Below are 21557 nucleotides of genomic sequence, written 5' to 3' on the forward strand. Positions count from 1 at the left end.
TGGTTTGCAGACTATTGCGTGAGTACGTGGGGTTTATCCAGTACGCACACAAAAGGTAGCGGCTGCCAGTTCTCTATGATAAAAAAAATACCAACCGGCGGAAGTGTCTGTCCAAACTACCCACAGAATACGCATTTCGAGAATGCGTAGTATCTTTTAAAAATTTGGCAAAGGATGCGCATGCTATGCATGCGTATAACATTTAAATTTTTAATTCTATGTATATGACTAATATACGTGTTCTTTGTTAAAATTAAAAAAATCGAATACATATCTGAAAGATACGTGTTTTATGGATATTTTGGTCGGATATTCTCGTCAATACTATTTTGGACACTTATCCCCAAATTGTGGGTATTCTGGTTTTTCACCCTGGAACAACCGGAATAGAATAGAATATGGTTGATTTGAATAGTCAAGTAGGATAAAACATGGCTCTAGTTTTGTCAATTTATGGGATATCCCATTAATTTCGATCTAACCTTAATTTTAATAATTGGATCTGCATTGTATAAAAAAAAGAAATCAATTTAATAATAATCTAATTCGATGAATATTAGATTCATTAAAAAGTGGATATGAATTTTATATTATGTGACTCGATAAAATTCCGATCTAAACTATATAAATTTATATTTATAATCTTTATATACGAATTCTATTTAATTACACAAAATCAAATTAAATAACTTTTATATGTATCATTTTATTCTTTTAAGTTATTTTATTTATGCATTATTTTGTTATATTATAATTTCCCATACACACAATTATGTCAGCATATTATAGTGAACCGTATCAATATTTGTCATAAATTATTTTTCATACGGAATATTTTATTTACAATTCACAATTTTTTTATTTTAATTAATGGTACATACACACATTGATATAGTGAATTTCCATATTTATTTCTCAAATTACATTATCATTTTATTTATGCGAAGTTTTATTTATAAATAGAAGCGTGTGTATATTTAATATTTCAAACTCGATGTTAGACTTTGTAATTCTTTATTTTGAAATCAAATTTTGCTATAATATAAATATTTGTGCATAAATTTAGTATATAATTAAAATATATATTAAATTAATATTTTTATTCAAACAAATTAAATGAATCTGACCTGATAATCTAAAACCCTAATAAATTGCATATGAATTATGTTACTGAAAATTTGACAACAATTCGATCCAAATTTGATCCGAAAAATTTAAATGAATACAACTATCAATTTAATCAAATCCAATCCGAATTCGACACGTTTACAAATCTACTCCAACACATATTTGACATGAGTTGTCAAACTAATTTTCATTTTTTTCCATATTCTCTTTTCAGACTCTTTATTATCTAAGTTTTCGGGTCATATATGATCATAAACTAAATGATAAAGTTTATTGTATAATATTTTTTTTATTATATTTCAATTCAATTTATATGCATAAATGTATCTCTACGACAAAAAATACTCAATAAAATAAAAACTAATTTATAAACTGCTCTAAATAAAGTATTAAATTATATAATCTTTCAATCTTCTTGGACATGGGGCAAGTACACTAATTTATATATTAAAATATTAACACTCAAGTTCCATCCAATACTATTACAATTTACAAGTGTATAAATATACCCGCACAAAAACTAGCTAATTCATATATAAAAAAGACAAGAGCAGAGCAGCTCTTGATACATGTTACAAACAGCATGACAACAAACTTAGTCCGAGATGATTCCGACGACTATGACAGCAGCTCATCTTCCATTACAGTCCCCGAATCCAGCCGTAGCTGGATGACCAATCTCAGCTTCGGTAGCCGCCGCAGTTCCATGTCTGAATCTTCATTTTCCAACTCATTCAAGCCACATAAAGCTAACCAGGCTGCTTGGGAAGCCATGAACCGTCTCCGTGCTGCTGAAAAAGCTGGTGGCTCTGTTGGTCTCCACAACTTTCGTCTTCTTCGTCGTCTTGGTAGCGGTGATCTTGGCAATGTTTACCTTTGTCAGATCAGGAATGTTAATGTTTTCGGGTTGAAGTTTCCTCAGTGTTATTATGCCATGAAGGTGGTGGATAGGGAGGCTCTGGCTATAAGGAATAAGTTACAAAGGGCAGAAATGGAAAAGGAGATTTTGGGGATGCTTGATCATCCTTTTTTGCCAACTTTGTATGCTGAGTTTGATGCTTCTCATTATTCTTGTTTTGTTATGGAGTTTTGTCCTGGTGGTGACCTCCATGCTGCCCGCCAACGACAGCCCCGAAAGCGCTTTTCCATTTCCGCTGCCATGTAAGTTACCTTCTATATCTCGAAAATTTTATATATGCTCGTGTTCAAATGAGAACTGAGACCTAATCTCAACCTCCCAGTGTTGATGAGTTTTTGTGAAATTTGACCCTACATAACTTCTTTAATTTTAATGTTAAAGGCCAAAAACAAAGTGAATTTTAGTTGATAGAAAAGTAGCCTTATGTGTGATGTAACCTTAGAATATATTAAGCAACAGATATTCAATTTAATAAGGATATGTAAGTTATTAGCTACATTTGAATCTTTTTGTTTTACTAGGATTTGGAGTTGATTGTTAACTTAGATATAACATGTTGTACAGGTTTTATGCAGCGGAGACACTATTAGCGCTAGAGTATCTGCATATGATGGGGGTTGTTTATAGAGATCTTAAGCCAGAAAATGTGCTAGTTCGCGAAGATGGTCACATTATGCTTTCAGATTTCGATCTTTCTCTTAAATGTGACGTTGTCCCAAAGCTCATTAGACCAAGACCTGATCAACAATCAGTTGACAACAAGGTGTTGAAACATACTACTTCTAGTGTGCGTTCTTGTGCCATAACAATTCCAATGCCTCAATGTGTAATGCCCATGCAACCAGTCCTCACTTGTTTCTCCAAGAAAACCAAAACCACAACAATCACTGAGCAAATAGGCACTCCTGCCACTGAATACAGTCCTGAATTGGTGGCTGAACCAATTAATGCCCGTTCAAAATCTTTCGTTGGGACTCACGAGTACCTGGCACCCGAGGTGATTTCGGGACAGGGCCATGGGAGTGCTGTGGACTGGTGGACTTTTGGGGTGTTTTTGTATGAGCTTCTGTATGGTGTAACACCTTTCAAAGGAGAAACCAATGAAAAAACTCTTATCAACATTTTAAAGCAGCCACTGGGATTTCCTAGACTGGGATTTAGCACCAGTAAAGAGTACGAAGAAACCGTAAAAGTTCAGGATCTTATTAGCAAGTTATTAATCAAGAATCCAAAGAAGAGGATAGGGAGTTTAAAAGGGTCAGTGGAGATTAAGAGGCATGAGTTCTTTGAGGGTGTAAATTGGGCTCTGATCAGGTCTGTTAGGCCACCTGAGGTTCCAAGTGATGTTCAAAAGCTAAAAAGCAGAGGAGCTTCAGTTGCTGTCGTGCCTAAGTTGAGCAAGAAACAGAGAGAGGCACCATATCAGATTCCACATCATTTTGACTATTTTTAATTACTGTAAATACATATATAAGTATTAGATTAATAGGATATCAAGCTCATATCACGTAATAGTTAAATATTAAGACCACCTAGCTTTGTTTGACATCAAAAAGAGATCTGTGTGGTCTTATATCAATAGTTTTTCTCCTCTGTAACAATTCCTTGTGTGAAGAGTTGTTTAGTTGTACCTTTATGTATAATGTAATACCAAATTAACAACAACCTCTTTTGGATATTTTGAATATATGTGTTTTCTTTACATTTTGCATTAGTCTGCAATTTGTCTCAATAATTTTTTACATGCATGAACTTGCAGAATAAGGAAGTCACATCAAGTCATATCTATACATAGTAGTAACTACTTGTTCATCACATCATTCATATGAAATGCATGAAAGTGTGTAATAACAATAGTACTATCTCTTCTGTGTGAGGTTGGTAATAATGATAACAACATGAGCAGAAGGAACTTGGAAGAACTGTATAATTCAGTTCTTGTGAGTTTCATAGCTGCAAATCCCAAAAAAGTAAATGGAACTGGTAGCAACTTTATTGTTTTATCATTAAGATTTTCACTTATATTTACATACTATAAATGGAGCAGATACGTCATAATTGTCCCCATCTTTTATCTTGTGAAAGAGGTCATCAGCTCATGTGATCACCATTATTACTTGGTTCAATGATGGTGAAAGGAAAACAATAAAAATGGTAGATAGCCCCTAGAATCATACATTTTGTTAATCTTTTCTCTACCCTTTTTATCACCAGGGGTACTCCTTCAATTCCTCAATTCACATACATTTGATTAATAATAATGAAAACAAACTCATCATTGTCTTTTACTTTCAACCTTTCTTTTTGGCCAAACACAAGATACTGCTCATTAACCAAAATATATTCTTGTAATCATCACTGTTTTTCTTTAATTCAGATATTCTATGCATATTCTTCTGAGTATTTCGGATTATGTTAGTTTCCTCTTGTTAAATTCAAAAGTTATTTTGAGACAAGCTCTATAGTAAGTTCAATGAAATAAAATTTACGTGGACTTTATAATTTTTGAACCTTCGCTGAGGGCGGAGGCAGAATACATTATGAAGAAGGCATTTTTCACATTTTGGGAGCACAATGAGTAATATTTTGTAGATTAATATTGTTCAATACGTGGATTTCGTATAAAACATATATATATATATATATATATATATTTGGAATTTAGGAGGCCATGAACAGCCATGTGCCTCCACCTCTGTTCCAAGTCTATAAACAGGAATACATGGAGTAATTGTAGTTCCGGTTTGTATTTAATTTGGATGATGAATTGCAAATTCAAAGCCTGAAATACTAGTGAAAGCAAAGTGTGTATAGATGTATATGATTGGTTGAGAGTAGAAAGGAGGGAATCCAATACAAAGAAGCAGCTGGGGGGGGGGGGTGGGGTGTAATAATTAAAAATGAATGGAATGGTACATTTGTTGTATTGTAATGGTAATAATAGTATAGAGGAGTGTAATGAAAGGGGGGGGAGGACCAAGCAAGCAGAATGAGAAGATACTGCATGCATATACAGAGTGAGCCAGCTGCCCGAGGCCCTCAGGTTTATAATTCACAATATACTAGTAGTAATAGCCAGCATATATATATTGTGTGTCAGTTCCATTTTCGCACGCGGTCACTTTATTGCTAGCTTTTCTCTCTTGCTTTCATCACCACCACTACTGCCTTTCTCTTTTCTTTTGTGCTCCTATCTCTCTTTCTTAATTCCCTCCCCCCTTGTTTCTTCCCAACTCTTTTTGTCTTAATACTTATGGACTATGGATTTCACCTATGCATGTGTAATTAACTAATTATCCTCCCTATATATATTTTCTATAATTTCAATTAGTTTCGAGTTATATCAGACGACACGAATGAATTTTAGTTCACCACTCGTGCGGAGCTCCTGATAAATCCACATCAAATGAAGGAATTCCACGTTTTCTTATCAACAATCTGAATGCATAGGCCACGCATTGCTCCTGCTTATTCATTCAAATTCATAGCAATTAGTTGTTAGTGTGCGCCCATTACATATGTTTGAAAGACATTTCATTCAATTCTCCAATTCATTTTGAATCTATCAGACCTAAACACATCAGAGCAGGTGTTGGCAAAGGTTCAGGTTCTCAAGTTTTCAAATAGTCCGGTGAATATTTGTATGACTTCACCAATTTTTAACACGGCTTAGTAGGCTTCTCAAGATTGAACACAATCCCACACGAACCCCATAAGAATTTTACTAGAATTGTCCTTATACAGTGTCGAAAACGAGTTGAACCCGAAATTGACCCGAATAAAAAAACGGGTTATGGATCAACTCAGTTAACCCGAATCCAACTCACTTAACCAATTATATTTAAAAAAATAAATTTAGTAATACATACAATATACTACTAATATAATTGATTATTTAAACATAAATTTATAGAGGTTAAATCATTTTTTGATTATCTTTTTATGTTTTAAACGAAATGTATTTATGAATTTAATTAATTAATACGCCAATGAATAATTTTGTGGTCACTTGAAATGATGCCAAAGAAAAAAGAAAACGAAGCTTCTCTTGAGTTTTTTAGTTAAACCTGTAATACATGTTATTTAATAAATTGTCAGATCGGTTCTTCACGGGCCTAAAAAATTCGACGCAATTAACTCAGCATTTTCCTACTTAATTCTGAAGCTACAAAGAGCCCAAAGAATAAAACACATTACTTTGAGCATGCAATCCCAAAACAAATCCACTGAAATCACTCGCTGGAACCCCCAAGTTGTAGCAGCCCAGTAAGTTCAACTTCAACTCTTGAAGGAATGAAGGGCTATGACACGCATTTGAACCCTTTAACATGTATTTTTTTTGGAAAATTAATTCTAACGTCGGGAAATACAAACATTTTTCATTAGCTATAATAAATTTCTTTCGATACATTTTAAGTTCTTGGTTCAATGTATAGAATCAAGAAATGCACAAAACAATTCGAGAAATATATTATTTTATTAATATAAACCTTGTGGTTGTTATACTATAATCGATTAAGATTAGCTATAATAAATTCAACATCATAACAATATAATTACAAGCTTTTCAAAATCAATGGCCTTCAATGAGCTCTCGTAACTTTTACAGTTGGTTGCTGGAGAAGATAATAAGCAAAGTTAATTCCTTCCGCTTCTTTTGTGTAGACTTCACAAAATTTCAATTACGTGGCTTAATTACAGTCACATTAATCATTTGTGCTTCTGCAACAATAAATTTATTCAAAGCATTTACTTGCGCGTAGAGGGAAGATTATGACTTCTTTACCTTCGCCAAAGGGGGAAAAGCCTTAAAAAATTTATTCACTTGCGCCAAGGGAGGAGAAACTCTTTCCTTAGTAACTAGAGTTACTTGCGCCAAGAGAGAAGCTTTCCATGCCATGAATTTTCTCATTACTTGCGCCAAGGGTGAAGAAAATGTTCTTGCCTTAGAATTTCTTAACACTTGCACCAATAAAGATGACTGTCATGCCTTAGGAACATTTCACTTCAGTTGCGCCTAGAGGGGAAAATATTCAACCCTTAAAATATTTTATTCTCACTTGCGCCAAAAGAGAATATTTCTTTAGCTTCTTCAATAAAACACACATTTTTCTTATTTTGATTCACTCTTTTTTCGTGTCAGCTTGATTTCTTCTGATTGATTAAGTTAATCCCTTATATGATGTGCTAACGCTTGGTGCACTAGTCTGATTCACAAACGACTAGCACCGAATTGAATTCACTCAATCTCTTTACAATTCTGAGCTGATGGAGCCTGTTGATCATTGAAAGGCATATGTCATAGCCTATTTGTTTATTTGAGGATTTAACTCAACCCAAATAAGAATGTAACGAGTAAATAGTGGATCTACCGTCAAAGAGATCTCACAAAGTAACATCAGTCAAAAAATTCAGAAACAGTGTTCATCTACAGACTTGAGGAATTAATTCACTGGAAGAAGTTCAAGAAATTGATCAAGCCTCAGTGATATAAATCAAGATTGTGGATTTAATCAAGTGTCAGAGATCTTGTCAGGGTATCAGATAATTACAGGGTTTTAATCTGAAGAAAATCAAGTTATCAAAGTCAAGACATGAAGAAACGTCACGGAAGTTAGTCACTCATGAACCAGACAGTACATCGAGTGTCAACATTGAAGTGGTGGAATTGATTCATAATTTTCAGAAGATTTTCAGAAATATGGTTGCTGTTCAAGAGTAGTATTAATTCTCTATTAATTAATGAAGACATATAATTTAATTAAGAAAATAAATTATATCTGCAAAGATTAATTAATTGATTAATTGATTAATTAATTCTAAATTAATATTATGAATTTTCAGAATTGATTTTGAATTTATATTCAATATTAATTCAGCAAGACAATCATTTGAACTGCTATGACAATCAATTGTCATACCGAAAGTCATGCCAGTTCAATCAATTGTCATGCCGATTGTCTTACCAGTTCAATCAATTGTCATGCCAATTGTCTTACCAGTATAATCAATTGTCATGCCGATTGTCTTGCTAGATCAACGGATTGTCTCACCGATTGTCTTGCCAATTCACAGATTGTCTTGCCAGCTCAATTCAGTTCTATTGAGTGAATTATAAATGACAACAACAGCAGATCATTAACATACATCATTCAATACATTTCAACCAACTCGAGAACAAAAGAAGCAGCAGCAGCAAAAATATTTTATCTCTCAACTGCATTTCAAGTTCATTAATTTCTAGTCATTAAAGTTAAATCCAAACTACTAGGAATCATTCTCTTGTTCTTGTGTAACTATCTAGCAGATCAAAATTACTAGAACTTAATCTCAAATTGCTTCTAGCATTTGATCTTTTTATTGCAAAAATAGAAAAAATTCATGTCGAATTTATTCTAGATTTGTGATAATTTATTTGAGATTAATCCCTTGTAAACGATACCGTTGTTGTAACACCTTTCAAGTTTAATAATAGTTTTATTTAACTTGAATTTTGTTTCACCTTTTTATTCCGCATTAAATTTGATTAAACGGTAAAGTTTGTATTCAACCCCCCTTCTACAAACATATTGGGACCTAAAAATTGGTATCGGAGACTTCTGATTAACGAACAAATCAAGATCCTAGACTTTTGTGATTTTTCAACTCCTTGAATTTTTATTTATTCAAAAATTCATAATGACTTCACAAAAAGTTAGAACCGTTAAAATTCCACTATTCGATAAAGAAAATTATATTATGTGGAAGAAGAAGATGCTCTTGTTCTTACAAGTTGCAAATCCCAAATATCTGGACGTGTTAAAGAAGGGTCCAAAAATTCCGATGGTTATTGAACCAGAGGTAATAGAAGATGATGTTGTAATTACCAAAGCTAGAACCTATGTAAAAGATCCTGATGATTTTTCTCCTGCTGAAAAGGAAGAAGCCTCCTTGGATGCCAACCTTCAATTAATTTTAGTTGATTCCCTTGATCCCTTGATGAACAGACATGTGATGAACTGTAAAAATTCTAAACACATCTGGGAAACTATTGAGGTGATTAATGAAGGCACAGAGGAAGTTAGGGAGAACAAGTTAGAGATCCTAACCTCTGAGTATGAACATTTTAAATCCAATCCAGGAGAAGGAATTACTGAAGTGTTTGAGAGGTACAATGCATTGATCAACAACCTGAACATAAATGGAAAATATTATTCAATCAGGGAGGTCAACAAAAAGTTCATTTTAACACTGCCAACTCATCTTGAACATAGAATCACTGCCATAAGAGAAGCGAGAGATCTGATTGAGATTTCTTTGGAAAGGCTCTATGGTGTGTTAAAAACCTATGAGTTGGAGCAGATTCAGCAGAAGGAAGTCTACGGGAAAGGTAGAGTGGTCAGTACGTCTACCGCTCTAGTAGCTGAAGAACAACAACAACAACCACAACAACAACAATCTCAACTGTCGAGAGAATGGTACAGTCTTCCAAGGCTGAGGAAAATATGATAGTAGCAAAATTTGATCCTCCTACTACAAATCAATCCGATGATGATTTTTACTCCTTGGAAGAGTTGGAGCAATTGGAAGATGAGTCAATGGCCCTGATTGTCAGGAGATTCTCCAATATAGATTCAAGAGGAATCCCAAGTTCAAGTACAAGTCCAACTACAACAGATTCCAGAAAGGTGGATCTTCATCCTCTAACACCAGCAGTGGTGGATACACAAACAGGGATGGTTGAGCGAAGCACCATTCGATGCTTTAACTGCAATGAGTTGGGACACTTTACCACGGAATGCAGGAAGCCAAAGCAAGTAAGGAAGAACTCTTATGATTCAAATCAGAAGAGTAAATCTGTAAGGGCTTACCTGGAAAAGGGAAGAAGCTGGGATGATATTGATAGTGAAGATGAAGAAGTTGGGAATCTTGCTCTTATGGCTATTGATGGAAATACTTCATCATCAAGAAAAGAGGTAAAATTTACGGATGCTGAATTAGTTTATCATCTAGGAGGTTCCTTAGATTGTGCTCGTCGTGATAATGAAATGTTAATTCAACAGGTCAAATACCTTGAGAAAGAGGTCAATGAATTAAAACTTATGCACATTAATCAAGAAAATTTAAAAGAACAAGTATCTTTTCTAGAGAATAGAGTTAACTGTTATAGACAACTCGAAACTATTCTCAAAGACAAGATCACCGGTCTTGAGACTAAGGTTAAAGCTTACTTTAATTCTTGTTCGAAGGATAAAGAGTTCTACAGTAAGCAAGCTATTAATCAAACATCTGGAATAGGATTTGATTACAATGTTTCTATTGGAGAATTAGGCAAAAACTCCCCTCCTCATGTATGTGCTAAAGGTAGGGAAGTACCACATGTGCTTAAGGGTGTTGATAAACCCCTCTATAAAGAATCAATTGCTAAACCATTTGATAAAACCTCCTTTATTATTCAAGAAGAAATACGTGCTGAAGATCTTGCTCATGAGAAGGTTGTTTCCAAGCCAAGTGTGTCGAAAGTTCCAGTCAAAGTTGTGAAAGCAACTGAGACTAACTCAGACACACATGAGTTGGATAACAAAAATGCCATGTCTACCATGCATAATTTTCCTGTTGTTAATCCCTCTCATAAAGTATGTGGTGTTCCTAATTGCATGTCTTGTGCTTTTAATTTGATGTATACATATTTTAATGGTAAGCATGTTTCTAGTGATAAGACTACTCCTCGTCAGCATGTGAATAATATGAAGCATAATAGGTCTAAGACTGCTAGTCCTCCTAAAGCTAGAAAGGAGACATTTGTGCCTAAGCCTAAACAGAAATTTGTTAAGGCTGTGTACAAGGTCAAATGTCCAGTCGTTGAGAAAGTTGAGAACATAAAAGTTAAGAATGTTGTTTTTCCTGATAAAGGTCAATTCTACAAGTATGGCGGACCCAACCAAGTTTGGGTTCCGAAGAAGGTCTAATCCATTTGTATTGCAGAGCATTAAACAGGTGGAACCGGTAGTGTGGATTCTTGACAGCGGATCGTCAAGACATATGACCGGAGATAGAGCCCTGCTATTAAATATGGTTGAGAAAGCTGGCCCAGTGGTTACCTTTGGAGATAAATGTTATCATTGATAATGTATATACTGTGCAAGGACTTGAACACAATATGCTTAGTATCAGTCAGTTCTGTGATAAGGGCTACTATGTTTTATTCGACAAGCTGAAGTGTCAAATCCTGCATAAGAAAAGTGAACAACCCTCATTGATGGGAATCCAGAAAGGAAATCTATTCGTAGCTAACATGAACTCTGGAAGCAATCCCGAAGTCAGTTGTTTCTATGCAAAGGCATCGTCAAACGAGAGTTGGATATGGCACAAGAGACTTTCCCATCTCAATTTCAAAACAATGAATTCTCTTGTTAAGAGAGAATTGGTCAGAGGTCTGCCTCAACTGGAATTATCCCCAGAAGGACTGTGTGAGGCATGCCAGAAAGGAAAGTCAAAGAAAGCAAGTCACAAAGGCACTGTCACATCCTCCATAACTGGTATTCTTCAGTTATGGCACATGGATTTGTTTGGACCAGTTAATGTTCTTTCGATGTCAAAGAAGTGTTACTGTGTTGTGATAGTTGATGACTATTCCAAGTATACGTGGGTTTTATTCCTTCACTCTAAGGATGAAACACCACAAGTTGTGATTGATCATATCAAGTTGATCGAGTTAGATTCTAATATCCCTGTTAGAGCAATAAGGTCAGATAATGGAACAAAATTCAAGAATTCACTTCTCAATGGATGTTGTACAGACAAAGGGATTACCAAACAATATTCAGCTCCTAGAACCCCTCAGCAGAATGGAGTGGTAGAAAGGAAGAATCGTACATTGATTGAAGCTGCAAGAACTATGTTAAGTGAATCAGGTCTTCCAATGTACTTTTGGGATGAAGCTGTCAATACTGCATGTTATACTCAGAATCGAACTCTAATCAACAAGGACCTCATGAAGACTCCTTATGAGATTATGAATGAACATAAACCTTCTATTAAATACTTTCATGTATTTGGTGCCAGATGCTTCGTGCTCAAGGATGAAGATGATCATCGTGGCAAATTCGAGGCAAAGGCATATGAGAGTATTTTTGTTGGTTATGGAAGAAGATCATACAGGGTGTATATCATTGATCAACACAAAGTAACTGAAAGTGTCAATGTTACATTTGATGACACTCAACTCCCCAGTATCCAAACTGAAGATCCTTATGAGAAACTGAAGTTTGATGATATGTCAGATTCAGAATCAGAAAATGATCAAGAACCTGAGGTTGCTGCTGGTGAATAACCTGTTAATCATGATGATACTCAAGGTAATAGTGATGGAAATATTGGCAACAATGGAGATACCACTGCTACTGACAGAGAATCATCAAGTCAACCTGACAACAACTCAGGGGGAGATGCTGAAGCATCAACTAGTAGGACACAACATCCCAATGTATTTCAAGGCGAATCATCAAGATCAAATCTTCCAAGACAGACTGTCTGGAATAAAGCTCATCCTTTTGAGTTAATTATTGGTGATCCAGATGTTGGAGTCAGAACTAGACGTGCTACTCAAAATGAATGTCTGTTCTCAGGATTTCTTTCTGAGATGGAACCTAAGATGATTGACGAAGCACTGACTGATCCAGATTGGGTGATTGCTATGCAAGATGAACTCAATCAGTTTGAACATCAACAGGTCTTGAAACTGGTACCTAGACCTACACACAAGAAAGCTGTTGGTACTCGGTGGGTATTCAAGAATAAATTAGATGAAGATGGTGTAGTTACAAGAAACAAAGCAAGACTGGTAGCTAAAGGGTATTCTCAAGCTGAAGGCATTGATTATGATGAAACCTATGCTCCAATGGCTAGACTTGAGGCCATCAGGATATTTCTGGCATTCAGAGCATTCTCGTACTCTAAAGTTTATCAAATGGATGTCAAGAGTGCCTTTCTGAATGGAAAGTTGGATGAAGAGGTATATGTAGAGCAACCTCCTGGTTTTGAAGATCCAGATCATTTGGATTTTGTCTACTTTCTTTTCAAGGCTATCTATGGTCTTAAACAGTCTCCGAGAAAATGGTATGACACTCTTTCTGAATTTCTTATTGAAAATGACTTTACTAGAGGTGTCATAGACAAAACTCTCTTTTCTAAAAAGCATAAGAATGATACTATATTAGTCCAAGTCTATGTGGATGATATAATATTTGGGTCTACTAATGATAGTCTCTGTAAGAGATTTGCGAAGTTAATGCACAACAAATTTGAAATGAGCATGATGGGAGAGCTGAAGTTCTTTCTCGGATTACAAATAAATCAAAGGTTAGATGGAATATTTATTTGTCAATCTAAGTATCTCAAGGAACTCCTCAAAAAGTACAATCTAGAGGATTCTGCATCAGCAAGGACTCCGTCATCTACAGCTGTCAAGCTTGGACCATTTGAAAACTCCATTAAGGTAGATGTCACAAGCTATAGAGGTATGATTGGCTCATTACTCTATCTTACTGTAAGTAGACCAAATATTATGTATGCTACATGCTTATGTGCAAGGTTCCAAGCAGATCCTAGAGATATTCATCTCGTTGCTGTAAAATGAATCTTGAGATATCTTAAGGGAACACCAAATCTAGGTATTTGGTACCCTAAAGAATCTGGTTTTAACCTTGTTGGATGTACAGATTCAGATTACGCAGGAAGTGTTGTTGATAGGAAAAGCACCTCAGGGAGTTATAAATTCCTAGGTAGCAGGCTAGTCTCATGGTATAGCAAGAAACATCAAACAGTTTCCAACTCAATGGCCGAGGCTGAATATATTGTTGCTGGAAGCTGCTGTGCTCAGATCTTGTGGATTAGGAACTAGCTACGGGACTATGGCTCTGTATTGAACAAAATTCCTATTCTATGTGACAATACAAGTGCAATAGCCATCACCAACAACCCTGTGTAGCACACGAGGACCAAGCACATCGACATCAGGTATCATTTTATTAGAGAGCACATCATGAATGGTACTGTTGAACTATTTTTTGTTCTAACAGAAGAACAAATAGCAGATATTTTCACTAAACCTCTTGATGAATCCATATTTACCAGATTAGTTGGTAAATTGGGTATGTTGAATAGTTTTAGTGACTAATCTAGTTAATATCTGAGATCTGTTCTTGAATGAATTTACAAATGATTTTTTTCATGGTTGAAAAATTCATTCACAAATTTATTTTATCATTTATACCATATTCCTTGCTTATTCTATGTAATTTTGTTATCTTATCTTATTTATTTATTCAACTTGTTAATGTTAATATCTCAGAATATTTTATTTTCTCTAAAAATATTTTTCTATGAATCTTATTTGCTAAAATTCAAAAGAAATCTATTTTTGGACTAAAATAAAGTTATTTCTAAATATTTTAATTTGTATATATATTGTCTGTATTTATGCTATTATTGTATATAGTTTTTCTTTGTGTGCATTTCTATTTTTTTTTAAATCGTTTTTGTGTTTTTATATATATAACTGCAATGACAATCGACAAGACTATTAAAATTGTCTTGCTGAAAGTCATTCCAGTTTAACTTTATTTATTTTAATGTTCAGTATAGTTTTATACTGGTAAGACAATCGGTATGACAATCAATTGTTTTGCCAGTTATAAAACTTATATTATATATATATTTCTATTTTCATTTTGTACTAGAATGACAATCGGTATGACTATCGATTGTCTTTCCAGCTTATTCGTTCCTTTTTGCTTGGTATGACTATCGGTATGACAATCCAGGATTGTTATACCAGTTATATTACTTAAACGTTTTTCTGTATAGTTTTATTCTTTCATTTTTTTTCTATCTTTCTCTCTCAAACCGTCACCTGCTTCCTTGTATCAAAACCAAATTGCCATTTCCTTTCTCTGTTTTGCTCGAGTTCTTACTCAGCACTCTTAATCGTTACTTCTGAGTATATACATACACGTGTATACATACAGAAGTGCTGCCCATTTTGTTTTAATAAAATATAAATCAGTTCTTTCATTTGAAATTGGGTGTGTTTTTCATTTTGTTCTTATATTCAAAACCCCAATTCGTTTTTGGTACTCCATCTGGTATTGTGTCTTGGGTTTGCAAAATCTGTTACTTCTACTAGGGTTGAGCAAAACTGAACCGAAACCGAAAAACCGAACCGAACTGTGCTAATTCGGTTCAGTTCGGTCCTAATTTTTTCAGAAATTCGGTCTATTCGGTCCGGACCGAATAGACCGAATTAAAATTCAGTTCGGTTCGGTTCTTTTCACAAATATTTCGGTCCGGACCGAATATACCAAATAGACCAAATCATAAATACTATAATTTTGTATTATATATATTTTACATATATCTTAAAAATTATAATCAAAATTTTTAATTTGTAATTATATTTATGGAGTATTAGAACTCTACATATCACATTACTTTAATTATATTTTAAAATTTATAATTTGTGATTTAATTTTGAATGCAATTTTATTTTTGAAAAAAATTTCGGTCTATTCGGTCCAAAACCGGACCGAACCGAATTATTTCGGTTCGGTTCGGTCCGGTCCATAATATAACTTCGGTCCGGTTCGGTCCAAGAAAAAATGAATATTCGGTTTTTCGGTCTATTCGGTTCGGTCCGGTTTTGGACCGAACCGACCGAATGCTCAGCCCTAACTTCTACTGAGTTTGTGGGATAAAAATCAACAAGATACATTTTTTTCTATTTTTTTTGGATATAATTGAATTAATTCAAATTATTAATTATTTTTTAATTCGAATTTTCTTAATTTAATTCTTAAAATTCTGAAAGTGTGTGTCTTATTGAATTTTTTAAAATGGCTCTCGATTTCCATATTGTCTCGCATAATATTTTTTAATCCAGAAAATTGTAATGTTGAGAAATTTAAGCCATGGATTCAATTTTTAAACGATCATTTGATTGTTAGCTCCGCTATTAAATTAAATGTTCTATTAAATGTCTACTTGCTTAGACTGATTTGCACAACCTCTACTGTGGCCGCTGATTCTAACTCTTTTTCATTCACCGTGGCAAACACACAGTATGTAGTTGATGAAACAGTTATCAATAGAGCTTTAAATTTTCCAATGGACAATTTTGTTAATTTACCCACTGATAATGAGATTTCAAACTTTTTCCATGCTATTAACTATCAGGGGGTGATTAATTTGACTAAGCTGTCTAAGTCCAATTTGGTCTCTGAATGGGATATTTTCTTCGATACACTTTCCAAAGTGTTTGCCAACTGCACTAAATCCAAATTTTCACAACATCACTTCCACTTTGCAGTATATTGGTCTTGCGGTTGTTTTCAATCAAAGGATCAATTTTGGAAAATTACTTTTACCCATTATTCTGAGACGTCTCACTGCAGCCAAGCGCGATCATTCTACGAATCGTAGGGTTTCTTGCTACTACGCTCGATTTCTTATGCTTATAGCAGAACATCTTCTGACCCCTGAGCATAAGGCTCTTTTTGCAAACTCATTAGTAGCTGAACCACTTCCTGTAAACAAAAAGATCTACACACGACAAGACACAACCTTTAAATTAATGCAAGTTCTAGGACTTGTATCTGCTTTCATGGCCGACTTCATTCCTTTACCAGTTTTTGCTCTTCCCGGTCATGAACAACAACCTCAACCTCTAGTGGTACAAGCCACCCAGGCACATACTTCAGATGCTCTTCCACTGCAGGTAATACTTCCTGAATCTCAAACTATTCCTACTTCTGATATAAGACCCCCAATAGTTGATAGGGATGACCATGAAGTTGTAGAACCACAGCTTCAATCCCAGGTCATAGAGCCAAACACAGAGTCACAACCTATCTCAAACTCTCCCCCACTGTCAAAAATGTTACCGAGAAGGTTAGTTGGAAGTAGTGTGTTTTTAGATGTGGATGAACCCTCAGCTCTGCCTCCTCCTAAGAAGAGAAGAACATATACTGAGGCATCTGAAAGCCCATCCTTGTCCTCCCAACAGGACATGGACTTTGAAATAGCCACTGAACAGTTACTAGAGACATCCTCTCAACATGATGAATCTATTGAAATTCGGCATCGGGCCATGGCATCTTGTACTGAGTCAAACACCCTTCCATTACTCACAATAGAAGTAAACATACCAATAGATGACACTCAGGACATAGAGAGAGGAGTGCACATTAAGTCTGTTACAGTGCCTGCCATAGTTACGGCAGAAGAGCAGTCACATGCTTCAGAGGGAAAATCTGACTCTCAGCCACCTCTAATAGAGTCATTTTCTCCCCTCCCAGATCCAACACCTCTGGCTCCCTCACGGGATTCTCCACTCGCAGATTTATCTGGAGAAAGTGGAGGGCAACTTGGTCAGTCTATCCCTGAAGCAATTCACACATCTATTTCCCATGAAAAGATAGATTTGGCTGAGGATCGGGACTCGCGAATTCCCATTGCACCACCACTGACCTCTCTTGAAGAGTCTAGGGTAATTTCAATTGCAGGTACAGAAGACCAGCAACAGGATGGCTCCTCACGAGCAATTATACTGAGAGAAACATAAGCACGTGAGTTGAGCGAACCAGAAACGAGAGATATTTAGGTGAGCGCACACACATACACAAACACTGAAAACCTGTTAGCTCAAATTGCTGCTCTGAAGGAACAACTTGCTAAAAGTCAGGCTGAGGCTCAGACATTCAAAGCACAAGTTGTTGAACGGTCTTCTTCTTCCACCTCTGTCAACAATCAGCTGGCACTCATCAGGAATGATATCTCAGATTTGAAGACCACTGTTGTACCCAAGCTTAACTCCATTCAGGAATCTCCAACTTTATCAGCCCAAGACATTTCAAACTTCTGCTCTATCCATACTAGAATGAATTCTCTTGAAGACCTGATTGAAATGAACCATTCACTGGACTCTTCCAGATTCTTGAAGATAGAAAAGGGCATGGAAAATCTCAATGAAGGGATGAAGCACTTGTATTTCATGATAAAAAATTCTCACTGTCCTAATGAAGAGCAAATGACCTTCTTTGAAGGGCCGTCTGGTGGAGGCTCGGGCTCTGGAGGTAATGGAGGCCATGAAGGGTCTAAAGGGAAATCTGTAGAGGATTCCTCAACTAAGGGGGAGAAGCAAGGGAGAAGTGAAAAAGGAAAATAAAAAGATTCTTCTACTGGAGAGACAAGGAAAATAAAAAGATTCTTCGAGTGTCAACATTGAAGTGGTAGAATTGATTCATAATTTTCAGAAGATTTTCAGAAGAATGGTTGCTGTTCAAGAGTAGTATTAATTCTCTATTAATTAATTATGTCATATAATTTAATTAAGAAAATAAATTATATCTGCAAAGATTAATTTATTGACTAATTGAATTAATTGATTAATTAAATATGAATTAATATTATAAATTTTCAGAATTGATTTTAAATTTATATTCAATATTAATTCAGCAAGACAATCATTTGCACTGGTATGACAATCAATTGTCATACCGAAAGTCATGCCAGTTCAATCAATTGTCATGCCGATTGTCTTGCCAGTTCAATCAATTATTATGCCGATTGTTTTACCAGTATAATCAATTGTCATGCCGATTGTCTTGCTAGATCAACGGATTGTCTTACCGATTGTCTTTCCAATTCATAGATTATCTTGCCAGCTCAATTCAGTTCTATTAAGTGAATTATAAATGACAACAACAGTAGATCATTAACAGACATCATTCAATACATTTCAACCAACTCAAGAACAAAAGAAGCAGCAGCCGCAAAAATATTTTATCTCTCAACTGCATTTCAAGTTCATTAATTTCTAGTCATTAAAGTTAAATCCAAACCACTAGGAATCATTCTCTTGTTCTTGTGTAATTATCTAGCGGATCAAAATCCCTAGAACTTAATCTCAAATTGCTTCTAGCATTTGATCTTTTTTTATTGCAAAAATAGAAAAAGTTCATGTCGAATTTATTCTAGATTTGTGATAATTTATTTGAGATTAATCCCTTGTAAATGATACCGTTGTTGTAACACCTTTCAAGTTTAATAATAGTTTTATTTAACTTGAATTTTGTTTCACCTTTTTATTCTGCATTAAATTCGATTAAACGGTAAAGTTTGTATTCAACCCCTCCTTCTACAAACATATTGGGACCTAACAATCATTCATTACTTCATTCACTGAAACCCTTTGATCTTCAATACTTAAACCAATACATTTCCTTGTTACTGAAAGTACTTTGACATTTTATTATTCACGGAGGCTTGAACATATTAATAATTTTCTTTCCATAACCTGGTTACGGACTTCGTGCATTAATTCCATATTTTAATTCTTTATATTTATCCAGTCTTCATTTTCTGGGTTTCTGTGCTTCATACTTAACATTATTTAGTTGTTTATGTTTCATGTTGAGTTATAATTCCACGACTATATATTACGTTACATTATGCTTTATAAGATTGATAGATCGTGTGATTGTGAAAATGTTCATATTATTTTCGTGATATTTTGTTTTCGAATTAACCTCGTCGAAAAATTCTTGTGCCGCTGGTGTTCTTCATTTCTTTAACATGATTTGATGTTATTTAGGAGTATAAATTAACATAATAGACTCATTTGATGTTATTTTAACTATGTATGACGTTAATTGAATTTTTGGATCAATTTTGGTGTATCAGAAAGTTCGAACTCACTAGATTTTGTTGGGTGTTGGTCGGAATTTGGAGCAATGCCGGCCGAAAACTGGGTTGTCCAGATTCCGGTGGGGTGTTCTTGACTTTTCTGGAGAAGTTTTTCACCAAAAAACCGTTTATCTTCGAAACTCAATTTTCAACTTTAAAACTGCTTTTTGACCTGAAAAACAAATGGCGCTACTTAAAAATTTAACGGAAGGATTGCGATGAGACAAATTCAAAAGTTGAATTACCTACAAATTTATATTTATAGTTCAGGAACCTAAACAAAAAAGTGTCTATAATTCAGGGATGTTAAAATTAATTTTTACTTTTTTTGAGTACCATTCCCGTATTGATCTTAAAATAAATCTTGTTGAATTGACAACATTTAAGCGTTTTTAATAAAAAAATATATTACAAAAAGAGCCCCGCGCTTATTCAGAGAAACAACAACCCACCATTGAGTAAAATAAATCTTCCCGATTAACATTGTGCAAGCAACAAGAATCATCTACCTCAATCATTTTGGAGATTAAATTTGATAACGTCGATAAACAATTGGTGAAACGTCAAAGAAAATGATCTTTGTCAGTATAATCTTTCATTTTTATTTTGAAGATTCAATTATTTTCTTCACTAATAAACAAATTAGGCACTTGAGAATTTATGCATGTATATATTAACATGGATTAAAATGTTCATTTATGTTAGTCACATTTTTTTAAATGTATTGATATATAACTAGTGTTCATTTGAGTATGTAAATTTTTTTATTTACTTTCTTGAAAGTAGGATATCATTTCAAAAATTTGTCTACAACCAAATCATATCGTTACGACCCTGCTGATAAAATTTCGATTAAGGTGGATTTTATTACTGTGCATGTAACTTTTTTTTTATAGCCTATTTACTCAAGGGAAATCAAACTCGAGTTTAATGTGAAATTAATTATTAAATATTTAGATTATATAGTGATAATCAAAATTTGAGTTTTTAATACTATTCCATCGTTATTTAATTATTATATAGTTATGGAGTATTAAACTTGAAATTATGGTGAAACTAAATAAATAAATCTTGTATAATTATGTGGTTACGCGAAATCGAGTTTTAATTAAAATTAATTAATTAGATCATGCAGTAATATCTGTTATTTAGAATTTTGTTACTTTAATAACATTGTTCAATCGAAATAGTGTTTTCTTATTAATAAAACGTTATTCTTGACTTTTAGTTAATAAACCCCTATTATATAACATATACAACTTTAGTAATACCGTGTTCTTCCATCGAAATAGTGTTTCTGTTATTAATAAATAGTATAAATTTTCATATTTTATTCTCATCTCTTCTTTAATAGACTCCTATTTTATAACATCTAACATTATTATTATATTAATTAAATTACTAAATTAATAATTTTTAAATAATGTTATATTTTGGTAAATACAATGGGCTCATTCTAAAAATTAATTTTGAGAAAGCCTTTGATACCATATATTGGGACTTTTTGTTTCATCTATTCGAGAAGCTTAATTTTGATAGCACATGGATATGTTGGTTGACAACAATCTTTAGAACTTCTAGAACCTCAATTCTAGTAAACGGTGTTCCTACTAAAGAATTTAGTCCAGAGAGGGGTTTGCGTAAGGGGGACCCCCTATCACCTTTGTTGTTTAACCTGGTGGATGAGGTTTTACATCTACTTCTCACTAAAAGAGAGTCAATGGGAATTTTCAGGGCTTTGAGAATAAATAATTCTTTTACTGTATCTCATCTGCAGTATGCAGATGAT

At 34.2% G+C, this 21557-nt stretch overlaps 1 protein-coding gene across 1 annotated transcript; it reads left to right on the forward strand.

Moving 5' to 3' along the window:
• Positions 1-1646: 1646 nt before the first annotated feature.
• Positions 1647-3749, forward strand: LOC141720549 (protein kinase PINOID 2). The gene is made up of 2 exons (XM_074523027.1): positions 1647-2289; positions 2612-3749. Exons 1-2 carry the CDS (start codon positions 1712-1714, stop codon positions 3498-3500), a joined length of 1467 nt encoding a protein of 488 aa, XP_074379128.1. The 5' UTR covers positions 1647-1711; the 3' UTR covers positions 3501-3749.
• The last annotated feature ends 17808 nt before the right edge of the window (positions 3750-21557 follow it).

The sequence above is a fragment of the Apium graveolens genome, chromosome 4 (genome assembly GCF_009905375.1).
Source record: "Apium graveolens cultivar Ventura chromosome 4, ASM990537v1, whole genome shotgun sequence".
Taxonomy (NCBI): domain Eukaryota; kingdom Viridiplantae; phylum Streptophyta; class Magnoliopsida; order Apiales; family Apiaceae; genus Apium; species Apium graveolens.

What these genes read in the sequence shown, in the direction of transcription:
- LOC141720549 (XM_074523027.1), top strand. Translation starts at nt 1,712, where the DNA reads ATGACAACAAACTTAGTCCGAGATGATTCCGACGACTATGACAGCAGC. An exon ending in TTTTCCATTTCCGCTGCCAT is followed by an intron (nt 2,290 to 2,611) that starts GTAAGTTACCTT and finishes CATGTTGTACAG; the next exon opens with GTTTTATGCAGCGGAGACAC.